This window comes from Acanthaster planci, linkage group LG04 (genome assembly GCF_054643075.1).
Source record: "Acanthaster planci isolate LZ-2023a linkage group LG04, COTS_SCS, whole genome shotgun sequence".
Classification (NCBI taxonomy): Eukaryota; Metazoa; Echinodermata; class Asteroidea; order Valvatida; family Acanthasteridae; genus Acanthaster; species Acanthaster planci.
In genome coordinates, this window is record NC_141780.1 from 3039406 (window position 1) to 3061191 (window position 21786).

The 21786-nt window shown below is 44.3% G+C and overlaps 1 protein-coding gene across 1 annotated transcript; it reads right to left on the minus strand.

The window, feature by feature from the left end:
- Nucleotides 1–83: 83 nt before the first annotated feature.
- Nucleotides 84–21718, minus strand: upf2 (UPF2 regulator of nonsense mediated mRNA decay). The gene is made up of 33 exons (XM_087135849.1): nt 21638–21718; nt 19682–21143; nt 19321–19365; nt 18751–18835; nt 18396–18472; nt 17816–18073; nt 17307–17354; nt 16877–17046; nt 16381–16555; nt 16165–16257; nt 15567–15606; nt 14841–14995; nt 14439–14511; nt 13880–14044; nt 13190–13307; nt 12666–12749; nt 12042–12150; nt 11621–11678; nt 11299–11354; nt 10860–10976; nt 10242–10343; nt 9672–9797; nt 9102–9263; nt 8588–8726; nt 7845–7981; nt 7184–7370; nt 6951–7052; nt 6355–6509; nt 5626–5682; nt 5131–5226; nt 4246–4497; nt 3572–3650; nt 84–3082 (listed from the first exon to the last, which is right to left on the minus strand). The coding sequence occupies exons 2-33, from the start codon at nt 21122–21124 to the stop codon at nt 2943–2945; spliced, it is 5103 nt and encodes a 1700-aa protein (XP_086991975.1). The 5' UTR covers nt 21125–21143; nt 21638–21718; the 3' UTR covers nt 84–2942.
- Nucleotides 21719–21786: the final 68 nt, after the last annotated feature.

A 21786-nucleotide genomic window follows, 5' to 3' on the forward strand; every position in this document is an offset into this window, starting at 1 on the left:
TCTTCTTGTGGACATTTTCCCCCCAAAATCCGAAAGCGAACTTGGTAGAAATGCAAATCAGACTACACAAAACTGAAACAGACTGTCTGTGAATAGCAAACTCCAATAGTTTATTGAACCGTGCTGTAGAATCTTGTCTGCAGAAATTCTTTGGAAACTTAGAACTCAAGTTTTGCCATTTTCCTAATGTATACACTTTATATCCAGCTCATCCTTAAAAACTAATGAACTGACAGATAATAAGTAGGTCCAACCACCTGCACAAAGAAGCAGTAGTAAATCAATCAATTTCCATGGATAATTTCCAATACTGAGAGTGTGCACAGACGGAGCTTGGCTCAATATGAACCCAAAGGGGGGGGGTTAAATTGCACCTGAAATAAAGAGTAAAGGTGGTCTCTGCAAGCGAAGAGGGATGATATATTTTGGTACAGCAGCAATGTCCCTTTGGTGGGAGGGGCACATCGCGCACATGCTGCGCAAAGCATGCACAACCACTTTCGGCGGCGAGGTACTGTCTCCGTGTGCGCCACCAGCCCAGATGAAATAAATCCCCACCAGCATTTCTCTTCATTGTCGGTGAGTGGGTACTTCTACATAGCAACTATACAGAAAAGTATCGGCCATCATTTGTCTAGATAGCTGCTCCGTGCACAAGCGCCCTCTACGGTGAGAAACAGGCAAGGCTGGAGTGACCAATAAAAGCCAGTGGTGCCATGCACCGAGTGCCCACTAGAACGCTCTGCAGGTTTGCAAAAGTGGGTGAACATACCCTGTGCTAGATGAGCATCATCAAGCGCACGTGTGGCGTTGTGCCTAAAAGGGGAATGTTCCTGGTTGAAATTGTGACCCACAATGCTATAACCAGGCTAAAGAAATGATTAACTATTACCTGGAAAATGATACCAGTGTACACACGAGCGATGCCAATTCCGCCACTTTCACTGCCCGTAGCTACCCAAACTTAATAGGCAAACTTCTTTCTACTTTGGATTACTGTGACGCATGAAAATTAACAGAAAGGGGAACGACCTTCATGTATTTCTGCCTGGTTTGGGACTGATGGGTATAAATGCTCATTCCCTCATGTGCTTGCGCAGAGTCAATAATTACCTGACAGATTTAAGCCCAGGAGGCTTTGCAACAAATGCTAAAGACTCCAATAATTTGGCATATGAAGTATTGAAGTGTTTACCGAGGTGTGGGAGGGAGCAAAATGTTTATCACTTTAAAACAGAAAGGAAAAAATCCAGACATCATATGATACGTAAATGGATGATGAAACATCAAAGGCAAAATTGTTTTTGTTGACATATTGAATCTTTTGTTTGGAAAATAAAAATATTTCCTTTTTCTTAGGAAAAATGCAACAACAAAATCATGTTTTGAGAGAAGGCATGAAACAGGGAAAATATTCACTAGGAAAACAAGCCTGCAGCGGCAGTGCCATATTTCTCAATTTTCTGACAAGCTCTTTAAAACCATGAAAGGAAATTTGCTTGTAATATCAAAGGAAAGTACGGATTCGTAACTAAACCCATAGCAAAGAAACCGGAAATGCATCACAATCGGGGGGAGGGGGCCTTAATGCTACATTACTGCTTTGCTTATTAACTTGGGGGTCTTGTTCTCGTGCACGGAAGCTAAGGATGTGTGGGTATTAAAATGAAAAAAATGGTAGCACCAGTCTAAGCCATTCACGTACATGTGTAAAGCAATACACAGTCTAGGTTGACATTTAGAATGACTGGTCAGCTCAACTGGACTGGCTGACGGAGACCAGTTGAATTGCTGGTGTATCAAGATGTTAATGCAGGGAACCAGGAAAGTGAGTCACCATGATTTGGACTGACAGTGGTTCAAAATAAAGGTGCCCTGGCTGAAATGTTAGCATGCAGACACAATGTACGACACTAGCTTGCCACTAATCAGGCAACGGTCCTTGATTGGGCTATCTCTTGACTGTTGTGAGTTGACAGCACAGTGTCTATACGGTTCATGTACAGCTCTGCCAGACAATATCTTTTCAAACCCAATATGGGTGAAAACCTTTCTGTCTACAGTCTCTGTTATCTAAGACTTTGAGCCTGGCAGAGGTACTGTTCAACACACAGTCATGTCAAGTTCACTACCCACAATCACAGGTCTGTCTGCTGGGCTTTCGAATTCAAAAAGCTCTATGGAATAAAAGACTCTGTAATCTGAAATTGAATTCTGAATCGCTATGACAGCAAGCAAAACCAGAATGAGAGAAATCAGGAACTATGACACACCATCAATGACCGGGGGGGGGGTGTTGAGTTCAATTCTTTTGTTTTAGCGACTATTTTTGCTAACATCTTTTGGATACTTTTGCAAAGCAGTAAAACTACCTGGGAAAATGGTGAGCAAGTATTTTTCTAGTGTAGTAGCTCGTTTTGGTTGGGGAAGGAGGTTGGCATGGGGGGAGCTGCAGATGAAGGCTTCTACTACAAACAGACTCAACACAAGGTATGTAACCCACCTTCCTAATCTCTCAGAACTCACGAGTCATTTTGACATCGATACTACCGTGGCCGTTAGTTTCGATCTGAACTCACGTTAAGTCAAGTCCTTGATGTAAACACTTGCTGGTAAGATATAAGTGGGACCTGCCGAAAACCTTTTAAGATTCTGCAAAAGACCTTCAAGAGATTTTTAACTCTAGAACGATAAGAATTATGCTGCCAAGTCAACAGAAAGCCACCTAGAACGTGAGTAGACATTTGACAAGGGTCAACGTCGGTGATTGAAATTCATCACGAACCACTCCCGATTACAGTTACTTTACACTGCTGAAAGGTTTTCTTCAGAACTGCGGGCCGACTGACTCGATAAAACCTCAGCTTTCCTCAACTGTGCGTTGTTCTTCCCTTATCCTCTCCTCTGGGCCTCTTTGTTGTTACAGTGCAGTTGACGTCAGCTCACCACTTGCGATTGCCCGAGGAGTTGAAGATCTGGTCTGCGTCGGGGGCACCCTTGGGATGGTGAAATTTAGGCTTACGCTCCTTGGGAGTCATGGGGGTCACGACGGTCGCCGGTTTCTGGAACTGCGCCATCATTTCTGCAACACGAGAGAACATTACGGAGCCAATGAAGTCATTTAATTTAGTTGACGTCTGTTACAGCAAATAACAGTAAAATTCAGTTAAATTAAAGTATAATGTCCTTTCTGAGGCTGAACACTTGTCTAGCAGCTAACGTCAGGGAAGCACTTCGCAACAAAAAAGTATGAAGAATCTGCTCTCTGCAAGAACAAGAGATGGTGTGTTTTTATGTATCAATGGTATCTCTTTGGAAGGAAAACACTGCTTGTTTATGCAGGTTTCCTGCATGCTTGAAGGAGTGAGAAATAGGACAATACAATTTTGTGCTCATAACGACGAAACGGAAGAGTAGTCCAGGTTCTTAAGACTTGCAAATGACGAAGACTCGGGCAGAAATATACACGCTGAATGTTCATCCAAATTGGCAGAATTGATCACTTTGGAGGGGAGGGTGTGGCTTGGTGGGAAAGACGAGGGTGGAGAGCAAAGGATGCTGGGATACTTACCTTGATAGTCCTCTTCTTCCTGTCTGTCATTGATGGTGAGTGTCAGTTCCTTCAGACGTTGTTTCTCGGCAAGCTCAAGCTGCAGCAAGTACCACAGTGTAACTTGTAAACAATAAATTTCCATTTGTATTTACGGTGTGAGCTCGCAAAGCGAAGTCTAATTTTCTGGTAGTTCAATGGTATTTTTTTTTTAATTCTATGCAGTGAATTCTATGTATACTATGAAAGTTGGTTTGAGCTCCTTGTGTGATTTTTTTTAATCATTTATTTAATGGCACAGGTTATAGTTATAGAGACACATTTTGTCCATTTAATGGCTGTGCAAACATGGCTTCGATCAGTGATTTCAGCAAGGTGTGGCACGGTGTCCTAGGGATGCGGTCGTAGCATCCATCCACGAGCCATGATACAGATGAGACCAAAAACTGCCAACTAAGGACTCAACGGTTCACTGCTGAACACTGGTACTTTGCATCAGAGGACTTTGTTCATTTCTCACACTTCTCAACTTCATGGACTGCATTGGTCACCAGTTAGGCTTTTATTCTAACCTATTTGACTGACAAATTTCAAGTGTGTACTGCTTGACATATTTTTGAACACAAAAATTCTGCAGTGTCCAAGATAATTGTCTGACGCAGGTAAAGGAAGTTTTGAATAATTCTGAGACTGACCCTCTCCCTGTTTCTGAGGTTGGCGGCTAGGTCCGACGACTTGGGCACCTCAAACTCATGGTAGTGCTGCTTGTTACCACGCCGCATCATCAGCACAAAGTTCACCGAGTCCGCCTGCTGCTCGGCCTCGTTGTCGTCCTCGTTGTTGTCTGGATTGAAGATGTCGAAGATGATCTTCTTGGGGCGGGGCCGGGCCTGGGCGGGGATGGCAATCTCCTGCTGCGGCACCTTGATGGTGTCCACCGTGCGTTGCTGAAAACAGATGTCAAAAAGAACGTGGCATTTCATACTCGCATGTTCTTTTAATAGCACAGCTCATTTCAACAGCTTAAGGCTTGGCCCAAGACTGAATGACTTACGACTAACTCAAGACAACTTGATTATGATTTGAAGTATCCCTGGTAGTATCGTTTCAATCCCTCCCAGAGTAAAACCCCTCAAATCTGGATGTACTGAAGATATATCATAAGTCATATCAATAACAACCCAATTTTATGAGGATTTTAAATCAGATAGTCTTGGAATTTCTGCTTAATTTATGCTGAAACAGTCTTTACACAAGAAAATATTTCATATCCAGCACGACATGTGGCAAAGGGGCCCCCCCTAATGTGATGCACAAGCTATATACCCTAAGGCTATTGGTCCTAATGCACCCCCCCTGAAATCTGAAAGAATTTCTAAAGATTCCGTCAACCCTAAAAAAGACACAATGGGGGGGGGTCCCCTTTGCCACATATCGTGCACCAAATGAAATATTTATACTTTTTGACAGAAGTCGGAGCACAGCATGTCTGGTTTATTGACACTACAGAACAGTGAGAAATGAAATAAGTAGCTAGGCTGACAAATGTGCATGAGGTTTTGAAAGTGTAAGGTTTTTACCTGTACGCTTTCTGACAGCATCTTGTCAAACTCTGCCGTGAAATCGTCGTCCTCTTCACACTTGATGAGCTTGGGACCTCCTGTCAAAACAGTCACCTGATTGAAAACAAGAAGTCACCAATAAGGAGCATGTGTAAACTGTGCCATTTATATAAGTAACCCCTTCACGGCAGGATTATTTTGACAGCGACTGCTGGGCTGTGGTATGCCCTGAATGGAGGGCTTGGTCCAGCAGCAGGTCCTATTGAACCAGCAGCTGCATGGTGAATAGACTGTATGTGTGGTATGCACTAATCCTCACACAAAGCCGCAGCTGTCGACGGTTCCCGGGCTGAAGGGGTTAAAGAAGTACATCCTTGTGCTTGTGAGCTGCACCAGCCACAGGTGTCTCAAGTGAACATTTAGCAGAGCAGAAACAAATGTCCATCTCTCCTTACTCCACCTTGCTCTGAACTCATCCCGATACGATCTTTGAAGATCAAAACTAAGACTCACCGTGTCTTCTTCTTCAGTCTCGCCTGCCGAGTCCAGGGCCATCTGGTCATCTGCCACCTGCATCAACCGAAATCCAAATTTCCCGGTTTATGGTGGAAAACTAAACCCTTTTGGGGGGACACTATCAAACACAAAACTGACAGATATTTTGAAACGCAAGAAAAAGTCTTCCCCTGTTCCATTTCTCGGTTTGTTAGGTGCCACTCGGGCGCTGGCAGCCAGCTACAAGTTTGATACCGTTGTGTCAGGGTAACAAGGTCATAACTCGCCTTTGTTTTGTACACAAGATACGACCTCGTTGCACTGATTTTAGCAATTGCAAAATGATGCACTGCATATCTTGCTTATTTCATCCAGCTACCAAGCAGAAAACACTGCTTAATAAGTTTTTGTGCTAAACAGACATGGGAAAAAGGACTGGTTTCAGGTAATGTACTTAACATGATACTTTGGCAGGTAACCATTTTCTTTGCTAAGCATATATTTTGTGTGCTCAGCAAACTTCTGTACATGATAGCTCTACAAATTTTCAGAGAATATAGCTCAGTCAACCTATGAGCTGAGCAGACATCAGCTGGGAACCAGTGTCAACATAATGTACACTATGTGACATTTTGGCTGGGAACCCATTTTTTGCAAGTGACCTTCTCTGCATTGTACAATTCTGCATTCAGCAGCTTGGAGAAATTCCCGCTCTAAACCAATCTGAGTGCCCGTTCTTCAAATCACCTCTTCATCTCCGGTATTCTGGCTGTGCCCCTGGCTCTGGCTGTTGGAGGTATGGCCCTCTCCGCCCCCTTCGCTCCCCCGCCGAGTCACGCCCTCCAATTCTGAGTCCGAGTCGGAGATCTCCTCATCCTCCGTGATGCTGGTAAATTCCACGGCTAAGAACGACAAATTAACAAGAACGGACACTGGGAACCATGTCTACAGGCTAGACCTTGTAAACGTTGAAGACCTGTTTCTGAGAAGGATGCTCCAACAAAAATGGTGGCTTTGTTCCCCCCAAGTATGTCTTTAAACGCTGTCATCAAACTAAACAAATGCAACTGTTGATTTTTTTTAACACTAAAGTCTTGAAGCATAGAAAAACCACAACTATAAAAATCAATGAAGTTTCAAGCATTTGAGGCGTGAAAATTGAAATTCTTCACAAAGTTATTGACTGGTTGACATCATAATGACGTACACTTTCATTGAGCAAGTCCGAGACAACAATTGATCGCCAAATTAAACCACTCAAAATGGTCAGCAGAATTCAAATTCAAAATAATTTTTGAACTTGTAACCCACTCTAAGTTATCAGTCTGACTGTAGTTTGGTACCTGCAGTAGCCTTGGTCTCGTCGCCTTCAGTGATGGTGCCAAGTTGCGGGGAACCATGTGGCTGGGGGTTGACAGATGCTATCGCCATCTGTATGACACCACCTGTTTAAGAACAATAAAAATAAGACAGAAGTGAAGCTGAGATTTGGGGGAAAACCCAAGTCAACATCAACACCACAACAACCTTGTAGCCTCAACACTGTCTGAAGTCCTGACTCCCCCATGGGCCTTACCATGCTTCTGGACCTGTTCCTTCTCCAGCTCGGCAACTGCCTCGTTAGCCTCCTCCAGGGTGGTGCAGATCTTCAGTTTGGGGCGTAGTGTTTCCAGCGTGTCGGCCAGGGCATTGTCGGTGTCCAGTGGGAACGGGTGGACCAGCGGGTTCCATATGGGTAGACTGCGCTTGTACATGATGTATTGCTGTGCGTGGGAGACATGTACATAAAGAAACTGAACTGAACCACCGATCATTAAAAGCAATCATCAATAGTGATTATCAACAGCCCATAATTTCTACACTGTAGAACTTCTCAACTCTCATGAAAATCTCAGGAAAGTGTAAAGTACCCTGTGCGATTTTCTTCAGCTTGACATATTTTGACTAAGAAATCAAAGCCAACTGTACAATTTCCTTGTATCCAGTGGTATTGAACCAGTTTCACAAATCAGTCAAATTCATTCAAGTTGTGAATTTTCTTAATGTTTCAAAATCATTTCAAAGCAGAGGAGGTGAAAAGGAAAGTCGCCCGCTAGTTGCTTTTTTTCTTGGGGCGTGTGGTGGGATTGAAGTGGGTTGAAGGTTCAAAGGCGCGGTGAGGTAAAGTAAGGTAGGGTAGGGCAGGGTAAGCTTGGGGTAGCGAAGGGGGTTCACAGGTTTAGGGATGGGTACTCTACCTGGAAGTACACCAGGAAACAGTCAAGCTTCTTCTTGCTGGTGCCCCGGTCAAAGAACTGCCCGCAGGTGTCCAGCAGGGTACAGACCAGCCGCAGACGGAACAGGTGTTCCGGAGGGTCAAGAGGATTCTCGGCACCTAGGGGGCAGTCAACACGGCATCTTATTGAGAATTACAAGGCTGGTGTTCAAATTTCGGATGTGATGTGTGGAATAGCTTTCTTATCCCTGGCATGACACGGTTACACATGATCCTGTGTCAACAGGTACTAAGAGCCGGTTCGGATCAGCAATCATTGGTTCACCAACGTTTGATTTTCCTTTGTAGAATATGCATCAACTATGTCCAGGGAACCAGGAATATTACTCTGCAGTCTTGAGAGTCTATGGGCTGAGAGAGAGAGAACCCCAAACCCCAATTTTCACTGTTCATGGTCTGACTTGTGCTCTTCCACAAAACCGGAATGTTCAAGGCAATTCAGCTTAAGACAAGGCATTTAAGCCTTCATAGCAGAAGGTAGGTGATATCATAAACCAGGTATCTTCTGTGAAATGCTAAGCCTATTAAAATACTACAGTAAGTGCGGCATTGTAGCTGTTGCAGACTGATTAAGGCCGTGTCCGAAACGGGCTTCCAGAGCTACGGCTAGGTCTATTGTCTGCGCGTCTCCACGCATTTCCAATGGAGCGAAGACCTAGACCTAGCTCTAGACAACGGATTTGGATGCCGCCTCAGTCTCCTCACCGTCCAGGGTGATGCCAAATCGGATCAGGGAGTACAAGGTCTTGAAGATGACTGCCGACTCCACCATGCGGTAGTTGTACAGCTCCCCCAGGAACTTCACGGTGGAGACACGGCGCTGGTTGAACTTGGCATGGTTGATCTTAGGAGGATAGGATGGATGTGGGATTATGCAGTCAGTCAACGAACTCAAATCTTCTTACAACTGTCGCGAAAAGCGTGCTTTTGGGCAATGCTCAGTGTGAACTAAAGCTAATGCAACTTCAAATCCACAACTTTGGTCCAACCATTAACAATCTCCCATCAATGTAAATTACGCTTCCCTTTCTGAGTAATTTGAACAACCTCGATTTTACTCTGTGGACAGCGAAGCAGGTTGAGGTGATCATGATTCTACAAGGGTAATATCCGCAGCTATATTAAATAAGACACCCTCGTTAATAAAGGGAAAGTCATGGCGAATAATACCAACATGAAAAATTAATGGAAGTTTTAGGACCAGCGAGGCCTCACTGACCTCCATGCCGATTCTGATGTCCTCCAAGACGGCATCCACAACCTGTATGCCCACGTCATCGTGGTAGGGTACCAGACCGGCCAGGAGACTGGCTACACAGTGGATGTTGTTGAACTTGACGTTCCACACGTTGCCCAGGCATTTAGTGATGTAGGTCTTGATCTGAGGACATTGAAATGAAGACAGGATTCAGACACCTGTGAAATTGCACTGGAGTTTGAGGGTCTGAATCTCCTGGACTCTCAACCACAAATCAGCTATGAAACCGGGGAAAGCAACAATGTCGACGCACATGCACCTGCCATTTCAATGCTACTGTTTGAATGAGGGGAACCAGCTGATTTAAGGAAATATTGCCCCCATGCACTAACTCAGGACGATCAAGTTAATTCATTTATCTTTTGACAACATTACTCATCTTTAATCTTTATTTGGGATTAAATTTATCAATTTTCAATGCGAATTTTGAGCCTTTTTAAAAGCACTTTGCTTCGAGAAGAACTATTCAAAGCTTCTTTTGTTTTGGGGGTGGGGAATTTCCAACCCTGAAATGAGTGAATTCAGTGTTACATCCACATTAGTCCAGTCCATTTTCCGGAGTTGCTTCAGGATTTTCTCAGTGGTGGTCTTGGACAGGTCTCGGAAGATGAGCTTGCGTATGTACTGGTGAATCACCGGCCGCTCTTTCCTCTCAACCTGAGAGGGTAACAAGGAGAGAAAGGTAGAGAAATACAAGATACCCAGGGCAGAACATTGCCATGGAAATTTGACATGTGGATGCCAGTTGAATCTGACCAGGCAAGAGTTGCGGTGTTGTAAACCCTGATCCTAATGTTGTCATTAACTCAAGCAACGTCCAGCGCCAACTAAATCAGTCTAACTGGTCACAGGTGCCTGGCCCGAGTCAATCGGCCCAGACTGCCAATACGGCACTAGGTCTTCCCCTTTGACCATGGTGGAAAGTACAAACATTAATACTCCAAAAAATCCAGAAGACACCTCAGCCTTCATAGGAGAGGAGGGGTTTCCCTATCCATCCGAGCACCGGTGGAAACAAGAACAGTTTTCCACAGTACTGGGATAACGAGAAGCAGTTTCTGCCTGCCACTGGAAACGGACTGGTGCTCGTGCTAGGCTGACCTGTTTGACCTCCGGAGGGTTGCAGTAGAAGAAAGTGTTCTCCACCATGGTGCTGTGGCGTTCGTTAAGATGCAGTTTGCTTCTCTTGCGCATCATCAGTTCCTGCAAGGGGTCAAAGTTCAAGGTTGTTTTCAGGGGGGGAAACGATTTGTTTCTTGCACTCGAGTACTCCAAGAAGCTCTGATTCTAGGGATCAGATGTCAATCTGTGACAAAAAGTGCCCAAAGTGACAGAACAAACCTGGACGGGAAAACTGGTGGCAACCATTTACCGGCATTCATTTCACACAGTATTTCGACTGGTGACCTGTCTTTGCCGGGCAATGCTGCCACAGATTGAAAGTACTGAGGACATAGTTGATATCATGTCATCCAGTCATTGGCTATCCAAATGACTTGTGACAAGAGCCTTCCTTTGTCACTGGTCATCCTTCTGCTTGAGACTGGACTTCTGAAAGGGCTTGTGACAGGTCATGGAACGGGCTCAACTACAGCCCTGCCAAAACCTCTTAGCTTTGGTACCACACAATGGTTCAATCCACATGGAAGAATGCAGCATGAAACTCACACATTATCGCTCTAGCAAAGTGTCCTGTGAAAATTCCTGAGGTACACTCACCAGCAGTGCCTTGGTCAGGAGATGGGAGTCCGAGGACCGGTACAGGAACCGCCCGCAGCTGTCCAGCAGGTTGCACACCATGTCAATGTTGTGATGCCGGAAGTCTTGCAGCAGGAACTGGCCAAAGAAAAGGTGCATCAGAGTAATTTTATAAAACGACCCTCTGCAGGTCTGAAGTTGTGATGTGTAGCTAGAGTAGGTTTGCCATCACACTCAATTTTGACATTTTGTTGTGGAATTCCTTCCTTCCGAATCTTTCCCTTCACGAAAATACATGAAAAATTAGTTCTGGATGATCTTTCAATATCCCTTTGTATTTCTAAACATTGGCATCTATGTAAAACATGCTCACATTAAAGGAACTCTATCCAAAGACCACAGCAGTGTCTGCCCTTCAACCTGACTGCTAGTGTCAATGGATTCAAGGTACCAGACTCACCTTAACACACTGCAATGTGTCTGACTTGGAGCAAATCTTGAATTTAGTCAGCTCCCCTAAGGACAGACAAGGACAAAGGGATTGTACAAAAATATAGAAAGCATGAACCCCTAGACAAAACGGGCCATTTTCATGGAAGTGCTAAGCAGATTGATTGACTACACACAGAAATATATGTTGCTTAGTAATTCAGGTTATCAGCCAGATCGCAAGTGACACTAATTGTAACTGACTTCCGGCTGGTTACTGCTTAGCACGATAAATCTTCTTAGTAGTTCTGTGACAACAGCAAGACATGAAACAAGCCTTTATATTTACTCACCGATAAACCGAACAGTTTTGATTTTTGTCTCAATCATCATTTGGTCTTTTTTCCTCACCTGAAGAACAATATGAAAAAAAGCACTTTCAAGTATTAAAAAAAAACCAATCACAAATTACTACTCCTAGTGAAGTTGATAAAGCTTTCAAGCACACAGAACAACTGGAAACTCGGCTATAAAATTCTTTGAGATCAAGGCCTGAAAGATTCACCCCACAAAACATTTTTAACATTACTAAGAAATCCATGCATTTAAAATTTCTTTCAATTTGGCCTCGAAGAGAGAAGCTAAAAAAGTCATGATTTCTATAAAAGTGTGAAAAAAACTTCCAACCATGTAAAAGCAGCACAGTAATTGTTAGTAAAAGAAATTTAGACATTAGAAAAAAGGGGTACTTTGTGAACAAATGCCAAGACTCACATGCCATCTGAAGTCAGCCTTGAGTTTCTCCACAAGTTCTGTGCCAATGTCAGGCATGCAAGGATAGAGAGTGGCCACAAGGCGAGAGTAGAAAGGCAACAGGTCCAATCTTGAAAAAAAACCAAGAAATTTACCCCGAAATGTGAAATATAAATAAGAAATGAAAAGGAGTTAAAATTGAAACGAACGGTTTCAAGTACAAGCAAAATTGGACGAATCTAAATGTTTGTGGGCGCACTTTTGAAATAAACAACAGCTTTCATTTGGTTTTCAACTCTTCTTTTACTTGCTAAAAATACCTTGCATGCTCTCTTTGCCAAGTTTTTCTCAGTGTAAAACAATTCAGGTTATCAGGACAAGACTCTCACGAATTTTGAGGCACGAGTCTGGATAGCAAAATATGCAATTTCTCCTGGCACGACACCAAATTTTTTCCGAAAGCATGACCGACAATCGATTTTCGATGTATGCGCAAATGGCCATTGGCAATTTGAGAACAAAAATATGCGGGTAAAATAAAGACTACAGTTGGACAGAAAACACACTTTCTGAATTAAACTTGAGGACTCTGTCAGAGTGTGAGAGCACAGCACAGGAAGCATGCACCGCCGGCTGCTTATATACCTGGTTCTGGGTACATTGAAGAGAGTCTTGATGAGCTTACGGCGGTTAATCTTGGTGTTCAGGTCCATGCAGAACTCAATGGCAGCCTGTGGGGGTTAAGAAAAAAAAACCAATTAACTGATGACATGGACTGCCGATCGGTCAACTGCTCGGTTGGTTGGCTTCATTATTTTCAGCTGAACGGTGGACTGACCCACTGTTGGATGAAATCAGAGTCAAAGATGAAGTGTCAATTGGAATATCTCATTTTCTTTGAATAAGACTTATTACACGCATATGAAACTTGAAAACCGTTGCAGCACAGGATGGCCTGTGACTTAAAAAGGGTGGATTTATTCACTCTTGAGGACCTGATCTCTGCCAAAAAAAGGAATTAAAAATATCTACGGGACTTCAAACTGATTTTAAAATCTTTGTTTTTCAATTTAAGCAATTTGAAGGGGAAATTTTTGGACGAGATAGACAATTCTTCTAAAGAGGGTTGGGGTCTTGTAGGAAGGGTGAAGATGTTGGGAGATGCACAGGCCTTGTCGATGAAGTCCCTGTTGACACACTGAGGGAGGCGCTGTAGGTAGGCATCCAGGAGCATCTTCTTGCTCATGTTGGTCACTTGCTCTGCCTCTTCCTCCTCCTCTTCAGTATCTGAAGGATGGCACGCCAGCAGATATCAATGGCACGTCAATCTCACTTAAAATGGGAACATTAATGTTAGGAACAGGTTTTCAGGTAAGTGGCCGTATCCTATAAGACGAGTCTTGCGGCCGCGTCTTTCAGTAATTCTGTTTTAGTTTTCATTAAAAGCCAAGACAATCTATTTAGATTTGTTTTGACGCGTCTCAGTTTGGAATCTCCACAAAACTGGAAATCGTGGTGGGCGAAAAAAAGGTAAGGATTCCTGCTGATTTAGATTGTGCGCAAAATTCTTTACAGGCTGCAACCTCAGAGAGGGTTGAGGTGACTCGCTACCCATTTTGTTTGGTTGAGTCACGAGCATACTCCTCAGGTTTTGTGTCAATCTTCAAAATCTCGCCCACCTAATTTAGCTGCTTTGCGCTGAAATGGCAGCATGGAGCTGTGTACTCCCCAGAGAGCTGAGATGGTAGTTGGCTTGATTCATGGGCCCAGTGAGCAGGGGTAATAACAATGGAAAGTGCTTTGATTTTTTTTAAGCACTCTGCGCAACCTGCTTCTATTTTGATTAACTATCCTATTACCTTCCTGTTCAGGCTCCAAGGCTGAGGTGGTCTCCACATCCTCCACTGTCATGTCTTCCTCTGTGGTAGCGCCCTCTGGCTCCTCCCTCGGTGCCATCTCAGCCGCTTCCGCCTCCTCCTTCGATACAATCTCTGCCCCTTCCGTCTTCTCAAGGGCTACGATATCTACAGGGGAGTTTTGATTTCATCTCTCCTTTCATTTTCATGAATGACTCTTCTCTTCCGATTATACTAGGGCTTGACAAATTGACCAGCTCCGTGGTTGAGCAGTCTGCGCTGGTCGGGAGGTTAGGGGTTCCAGTGCCACCTATGAAAGCCTGTCACAGGTTTCAACAGAGGCACTCGGAAGGGATGGGCATTACACTGCCAGTGTGTCAACAGCTTCTTTGAAACTAATTGCTTGAGCAATCACTTTGCCCCTGGGTTGGTCCACACGCCATTAGCAAGACACGCGAGAGTGACTCATGTTATGTGGCCAGCAGATCGGTATTTTTTTGTTTGAGCCAAGATGCAAGTTTTGATGTCAAAAGCAATCCCTACAGCCAATTTTGCAAGTTACCTTCTCCAAGTTTGTCCAGATCTTCCTGTTTCTCGTCAGGCGATGCCTTCTTTTCACTATCTTTGAACAGAATCTTTACAAACGAAATAAAGACTGTGAACACGGTTCATGTCCAAATAGTTATTTCAAGTTAGCCTATCGTCTTCAAAGGTGCACAACCCACAAATATTAAACTCTCGTTGAAATCCTTGACCCATTCAAAATAAGACCCTGTGCCTCAAAACAAAAACTACAAATGAGATGAGTGTTTATGAATGGTACTTTGCTTAATTCCTGATAATGCATCAAATCCAGTATATCAATCTCTGTATTGAAAATCTGCCACTAACAAACTTTTTTTTAATAAAAATTCAACAGTTAAAGGACAACATTTGCTGGGGAGGTTTTTTTTTACTAACTTACCCCTGGGACCATTGTACGCAGGTCAATCAAGTTCTCGTGGAACGTTCTTGTGTCTTCGTCCTCCCACAGAGACGTGTCAAAGTCAAACTCCGCCCCCGATTTATCGCTGCCGAGGTAATCCAGCGCCATCATGTCACGCTCCTCTTGTGTTATTTCTAAGGAAGGCGGAAGAAATGTCAGTCCTTGCAGTTGAGATGGTACAATGCATTGCTTCGTGTAATCAATACAATGCGATATAAGAACTGTAATATTATTGAAAGGTATTCGGTTTAGTAATTGTCAATACCCTTGGGGGACATCCACATTTAATTGCCAAATTAATGTCTCCTGATGGTTTTGGTCCTAGAAGCCTTGGAGGCCACAGTAGTGCAATTTCGTGGGAGAGTCAGTTAGGTAAAACAGGCTGATCCGCAAAGCTTAACGTGGTTTCAATAGACATGCTGTTTCAGAGTCCAAGGATGTCACCGTATGTCCATGAGTCTTTGTGAATTTTTCCCCACAGTATCAAAGCGGGGCATAATTTATTACTTTTGTTGTTATCATGTCTGTCAAGAATTCGGTAACTAGATTAGACTTATACGGGGGTGCCGCTATTGTGAAAAGACGTCAATTGCACAAAAGCTGGGCGTAACAGCAAAAAGTAGCGTGCAAATAAAGGCCCTTCAACATTGTACCTACTGCTGTAGATTGTGGATGGCAATCAAGGCTTGACGGGTTCAAACTTACCTGCTTCTGGTAGATCTGGTACAACCTCGTCGATAAGATCCTGGGTAAAGACAAGATAATCATGCATTAATTAGGATGCTCACTTTATAAAAATTATGAGAACATTGTGTTGAATCTGTACAAAAAATATACCAGCTCAAGGAACTGTGTGTCATATACATGAAAAAGGTAAAATGTAAATTTGGTTCCACATTTCCTCCACAAACTAAACTGTAATTTCCTGTTGGACTTTCAATTTCCCGTTTCCTGTCAGATTTTGTAAACTAAATGTAAATTGCAACAGTCTTACAGCAGTACGTTGCTGACGCCTTTGCTTGAATTTCAACACCTTCACTTGACTGGCCATCTAACTACATCGTTAGGCGGTCGTTGGTTGATGAAAACACTTTCTCAACGGTACCAGTAATTCTTTGGTCGGTTTGGGCAGAACACTTTCTTTGATCTCTGACTGCTCTACACACGTTGCACCTAAACCCTCACAGACGATGGCTAAGCAAATTTAGACTTGATACCCCATTGAGTCTACCTGCTTCAGTTCTACACATGGAATCACAAGAACTGAGCAAGATCTGCTCAGTTCTTCCTCAGGGGTACTCACTGCGTAGGTGGAGGTATTGACTAGCAGTTTCTGATAGGAGGCCTGCATCTCCTCATATCGCTTCCTTCTCTCTTCGCTCAGTTCTCCTTTGGTCTGCAAAACAGGAAAGATCACTGTCAGAGACTCCAAGCATAAGTCAGAATCCGGATTTCATTTGAGACTTCCTGGACTTGTTTGAATCCTGAAGTGAATTTCACGTCTCGTTTTTCAGCCCACCTGAAGCGTGCGTCGGTTGTGTCTCTCTACGTTCTGCAGGTCCCTGTGTTCCTTCAGCAGGTGCTTGGTCAGAGACAGGTAGTGGTCTTTCAGGAGAGACTTGTAGGCGCCCTTCCGCTGGGCAGAAAAGATCTCGCTGGAGGGGAGGGTCAGATTGAACTTCTCTGCCAAGAGCCTGAGTTATGAAGCAACAAATGTGGCAAGCAAGTCCAAGTCAAGGAATTGGTGCTATCTGTTAGAGTGGTGCACGTTTTACATCCCCCCCATCAAAAAAAGAGGGGGGAGGGATATTCCCCCACAGATCTTACCCTTGTTCATGGGGCATCAAGTCCCATCCTCAAGGGGCCGTCATCCTGCAGCACCCCTTTGGGGGGATGGTTAAACTTCACTCCAGTTCCCCACTACTTTTGGCCGATTTCAAGACAAGTCTCAAGCCTCTAGCCAACTCAACTTAAGCAGTGTTTGGTGTTGGGGTCTGTGTGAGGGGGGAACCCACCTGTTTCTGCGGGGCACCAGCCCGGCGAAGTCCTCCCCGCAGTGCTTCAGGAAGCTGATGATGATGGAGATGTGGGCGTGGCTTTCCTTGTCCGCCTTCAGGACCGAGGACAGCAGGTTGTTCAGGGGCGGTAGGCCCTCCTTCTCCGTGAACACTCCAGCCACAATCAACTGGGAAATCCAAGCCACAAGAAAAAAATTAATTTCAAGTTATTCTCTCTTTGCTGTGGCCGATTACAGAAACAGACTATGTTTGGGTAAGGGGTAGTACCCAAAGATATAGACACTTTTGGACATGGTATTCAAAGGCCTTTGACAACAACAGAATACAACAGTTTTAATGCCTGGGGAATACTTTGTTTATACAGTCCATGGATTTAACCCTCTGTTGCACCTCTATCAGTCATGTGGGACTTCTAATTGTGGCTTACCTCAGCAAGGAATCTCAACTCCACTCTAATTCTGCTGTCAAAAACAACCTGCAACAAAACCCAAGATAGAAAAAAAAAAAAGCTTCAGAATTGACTCACAATTCGCCCCACACTTGGAGTCTCTCCTTCACAGAATCCTGGTAAGACGCCCAGTTCACTTATAGGAGTAAGATGAGCACTACAGAGCCATGATGGTCTTCAAAGATGGTTTTCAAATGCCAAACCATGTTAAACAACTTTCCAGACAAATTTATCCCTACTCCCCGAGGCATCCTTGCTTGGAACCTTCTGCAATATCTTAAAATCCTTCAGTGTTCAAGAAACCAATGTTGCATTCGTCATATCTCAACTTTCGGGGGGGGGAATTGAGTCGCTCGTAAAAAATAACAGTGGCTGTGCACGGCCTTTCCTAATCCTACAAAATCCTCCAAAACCTTCCAGGTGGATTTTGAAGGATGTGGGAGGGTCAAACTTCAGCTTATTCGGTCCGGCATCTCGTCTCCTCTCACCGGTTCCTTCTTGCTCTCCTTCTGGTCGTCCTTCTTGGCCTGCGCCGGATGGCACTTTTGTATGGCCAGCTGCAGCTGGGCGGAGAACTCCGCGTACCGCTGGTGCATCAGGGAGCAGATGTGCACGGTGCAGCTAATGTCGGCCATCTTGAACTTGGACTCCACGATCGCCGTGGCAACCTCGCCCACGTACTTTGTCAGGTTTAGGCCGTTGAATTCTGATGTCAGCGAGTCCCGCTGCTGCTCGGTCATTGTTTTCTGAATTAGAAAGTCATGAACTTTATGTTTATCCCCTACATCGAGGGTTACTATTAAAATCTTTAGTCACTGAACCAATAGTTGCTGTTAGAAATATTCCAAACAAATTCTGCTTAGAACCATACTAAAATAATGAAAACAGGAATTAAATATTAAAATTTGTCAGAGCTTGGACATATGGGTTCAAAATGGATGGAACCAGCAAAACCAAAGTCTCAGCAGAATCCACTCGTTTCGAAAACGCTCCGTAAGTCACGCCAACCCTAACTTTTGCAGTTGTGTCTTGACCTGCTTGGGGTGGGGGGGGGTATCAGTAACTCACCAACTTTCTGACAAATGCTGTGTTCTTTTTCATACTGGAGTCAAGTTTGACGAAGAAATCCTCATCGGGACGTTCAGCTGTAGAGGACAGAGTTATTCTGACATTCAGGAATCAAGGACAATCTTTTACAAAGTCATCTCAGAGGTATATTTTGGAATACACTAAGACAATGTTATGCACGAAAAATGGTACAATCAACTGTACACATCTCAGTGGAGTTGGAAGGGACTTTATTTGTAATTACATTTCTGCACAAAGATATTTGTGGTCATGGCAAAGTGAAACAATCTGTCTTAAAGACGACGAAATTGCAAACATTTTGTGGGACAACCTGTGCAAATTGTCAGGTATCTACCTGCAGCAGCGAGGTTCTTGGCTCGGAGTGCCATCTTGGCCTGTTTGCGTTCATTAGCCTCGGTGGAAATCTCTACCGCATGCTTCTGGAAAAAGCACGCAAATCACAAAAGCAGAGAAAAGTTTTCAGCTAACGGCGTTATGCAAATCATGCATGCACCTTCACATTTTGTGGCCAGAATCTTTCAGCCATTCAAAGTACGCAAATAAACTATCAAAATTTGCAGCCAACTGAGAAAAAGCAAGGCATCCAAACTGTTCACCTTACGCATGTACAAAAATGACAAATAAAAGCAGGTGCGCTAATTCAAAGAAAGCCACTTTAATAGGAAACACCTATACACCCCGTCCCTCGGCTGCACCACACTCGAAATGACTGTGTACCACTGTGGATCCCTGGTTTGGATTTGCGGCTCAAAATGGAGAAGGCAACAGCCGTAAGTAGGAACTGTAGTCACAGCCGCAGCAATTGCCCAAAGTGGTCTGGAATGGCTGGGTGACTGTGCTCATTATTGAGATCTTTCACAAGCATAGAGAAACATGGTCCAAATGTAGAAGCACTATCACTCACTTGCTCCTCCTCAGCCAGCCTTGTGTTCTCCTCCTCTAAAAGACGCTGAAAAAAAAACACATCCGGAAAATATCGGCGTAACAGTCCAAGGATGCTAATGCTATCCCTGACTGAAAGTTTTCATCTCCAATTTGCATTCCTAAAACAGCAAATGAACATCCCCGTCATGTCAAAACTCGCCTACCCTTGCACCTCAAAAGTCTAGAGATGCTTTTTGTAAATACAGCAAACAAGAACTACTTACTGGCATCAGGCCTAAACACAATGCAGTCTTTTCCCTATACTTTTTCAAATTATTCTTCCGAAGCATGAAGGTCTCTGCAAATTGTAAATTGGACAGCTTGACCGCTCTGAAACCTACCTGTTCTTCCTCTTCTTGCTTCTTCATCTCGGCGGCCTTCTTCTCCTCCTCAGCTCTCTTCAACTCTTCCGCTTTCTTCTTCTGCTCCGCCTCTTCCCGCTCAATCTCCTCTTTGGTCTTGACCGGCTTCTTGACTGCCGGGGTTGCCTCCCCTGATCTTTTGCCGTCTCTCGTCCCATCCCTGTCTCTCCTTCGATGATCACTGTGTTTCTTCTCGCTCTCTCGGTCCGGTTCCTTGGGCCGGTTCCCCCCACTGGCAGTCTTCTCCCTGCCTTGATTGGAGGCCTGCTTTCCCTTGGCCTTCACGGCCTCCTCCTGGCTGGCTCTCCCTCTGGACTCCATCTTGGCATCACTCTCAGTCGGTCTCGGTGTGCTCTGCTTGTCCTGGGACTTGGGATCTGGCATTCCGCTCTTGCGACTGCCACGGTTAGCTGATCTCTGAGCAGAGTACGACTTACCAGCCCGCTCCCTTATTTCAGGTGGGGGTGCGTCTGGTTTTGAACTGTTTTTTTCAACACTCTTGGTGTTAATCAATGCAGCAGACTTGGTATCCCCTGCTGACGTTTTGTTGTCTCTGTTTGACCCTGAACTCTGACCTTTGGCATTGTTGTTGGCATTTGCTCCATCCATTTGATTGGCTGCCTTCGGTGATGTTGCCACCCCTGGATTTTTCTCAACCACTTTCGCATCAGGTTCAAGGTTAGGGAAAACCACAACAGGTTTCTTCGACTCTGTCACTTCTGCACTTTTCTTGTTCAATTCATCCGTTGGCATTTCAACACCATCACTCCTACCTTTGACAGATTCACAGGAATTCAGATGGTTGTGGTTTGAGACATCCACCTCTTCAGTTGTATCAGTCTCCTCTGCTGAGATCTTTTCTGTCTTTACTGCTTCAACAGGTGACTGAACAACATTTTCCTTTCCTTGGGATGCTTGAGGCATTTCTGAAACTTTTCCCGAGTCGACATCAACTGAGGCATCATCACTCTTAGACTGTGTCTGATCTCCTCTGTTGTCAGGCACCGATTCACTCTCTTGGTCTCGTGAAGACTCTTTGGTGCTACCATCCTTGGGATCTGCTCTAGGTACAGTTGGAGTGCATTCTTCTGTCTTGTTGACTCCATTGTCATTTGTCATCATTCCTGTCACCATGGCAACATCTCCTCCTGCCTCACTGACTACACAGGTATCTGAAATGCTTCCTTCCTCCTCTTTAACACTAAGTGATGAGCCCTCAGCTGTCTTTTCAACTCCTCCTGCATCATCCCCTCCATGATGGAGGTGGTCAACTGTCGGTTCTTTATCCTGAGCATCATCATTTGAAGATGTGCTTCCCAAGTCAGAGGATGCACTGTCCTTGTTTGCTGTATCCTCCATGGATGAGGCAGCGTTATCTCTGCCTTCATCAATGACACCCTTTTCAATGTTTCCATCCTCCATCACTACATCTCCTGTGGCGCTATGAAAGATGGAAGATAGCGGTCTTACAAGTTAAACCCAACTTGATAAGTCATGGAGTTATCCCAGCTCTCTCATGCCATGAGAAAGGTTTCAGAGTTTGGTTTTTCCAAGTTGTTTTTTTTCTTTAATTCAGTGGCCCTGTTGTTTTGCTATTATTTTGTGAATGACACAGCCTCCTGTTATTTGTTGGCAGCTGGACATTCAGTAAGTTTTTTCCAAAGTTACATCAAGGTCAGTTTTTCTGAAAAACAGTGTCTAACCATTAACGTAAAGGGCCAGCTAACCATTTCAGAACCGAAAGTTCTCAGTTGTGGACTTTTTCATTTGCTCTGCTGTCGACGTGACAAAGTTACAGGTCAGTCATGTCGGTTGTTTCTTTGCTGCGGTCAGATAACAACAAAAAATAGCACACAGTGTGCATTATAATAGCTTCGTTATTACAGCCGTGGTTTCAGTACGTGAAAAGATATCCTTGTATGAAAAAAATCTAACCTTATTTGCTGCTCATTTTCTCTGAATTTTTTCGGCGGTAGGCCTTCTGATTCCGGGACGAGAAAGTTGTTGCATTTTGGTCTGTCAATTGGGGGCGCTAGGCTGCCAGAGGCATGTTTTAGCAACTACCAATTGGTGGCGCTATTCAC

Excerpts from the sequence above, each read along its gene's own strand:
- upf2 (XM_087135849.1), bottom strand. The coding sequence starts at position 21,124 with ATGGAGGATGGAAACATTGAAAAGGGTGTCATTGATGAAGGCAGAGAT. Across the intron at positions 18,074-18,395 it reads CAGCATTTGTCAGAAAGTTG|AAAACAATGACCGAGCAGCA; the intron begins GTGAGTTACTGA and ends TTTCTAATTCAG. Across the intron at positions 13,308-13,879 it reads CTTGGAGCCTGAACAGGAAG|ATACTGAAGAGGAGGAGGAA; the intron begins GTAATAGGATAG and ends GCCATCCTTCAG.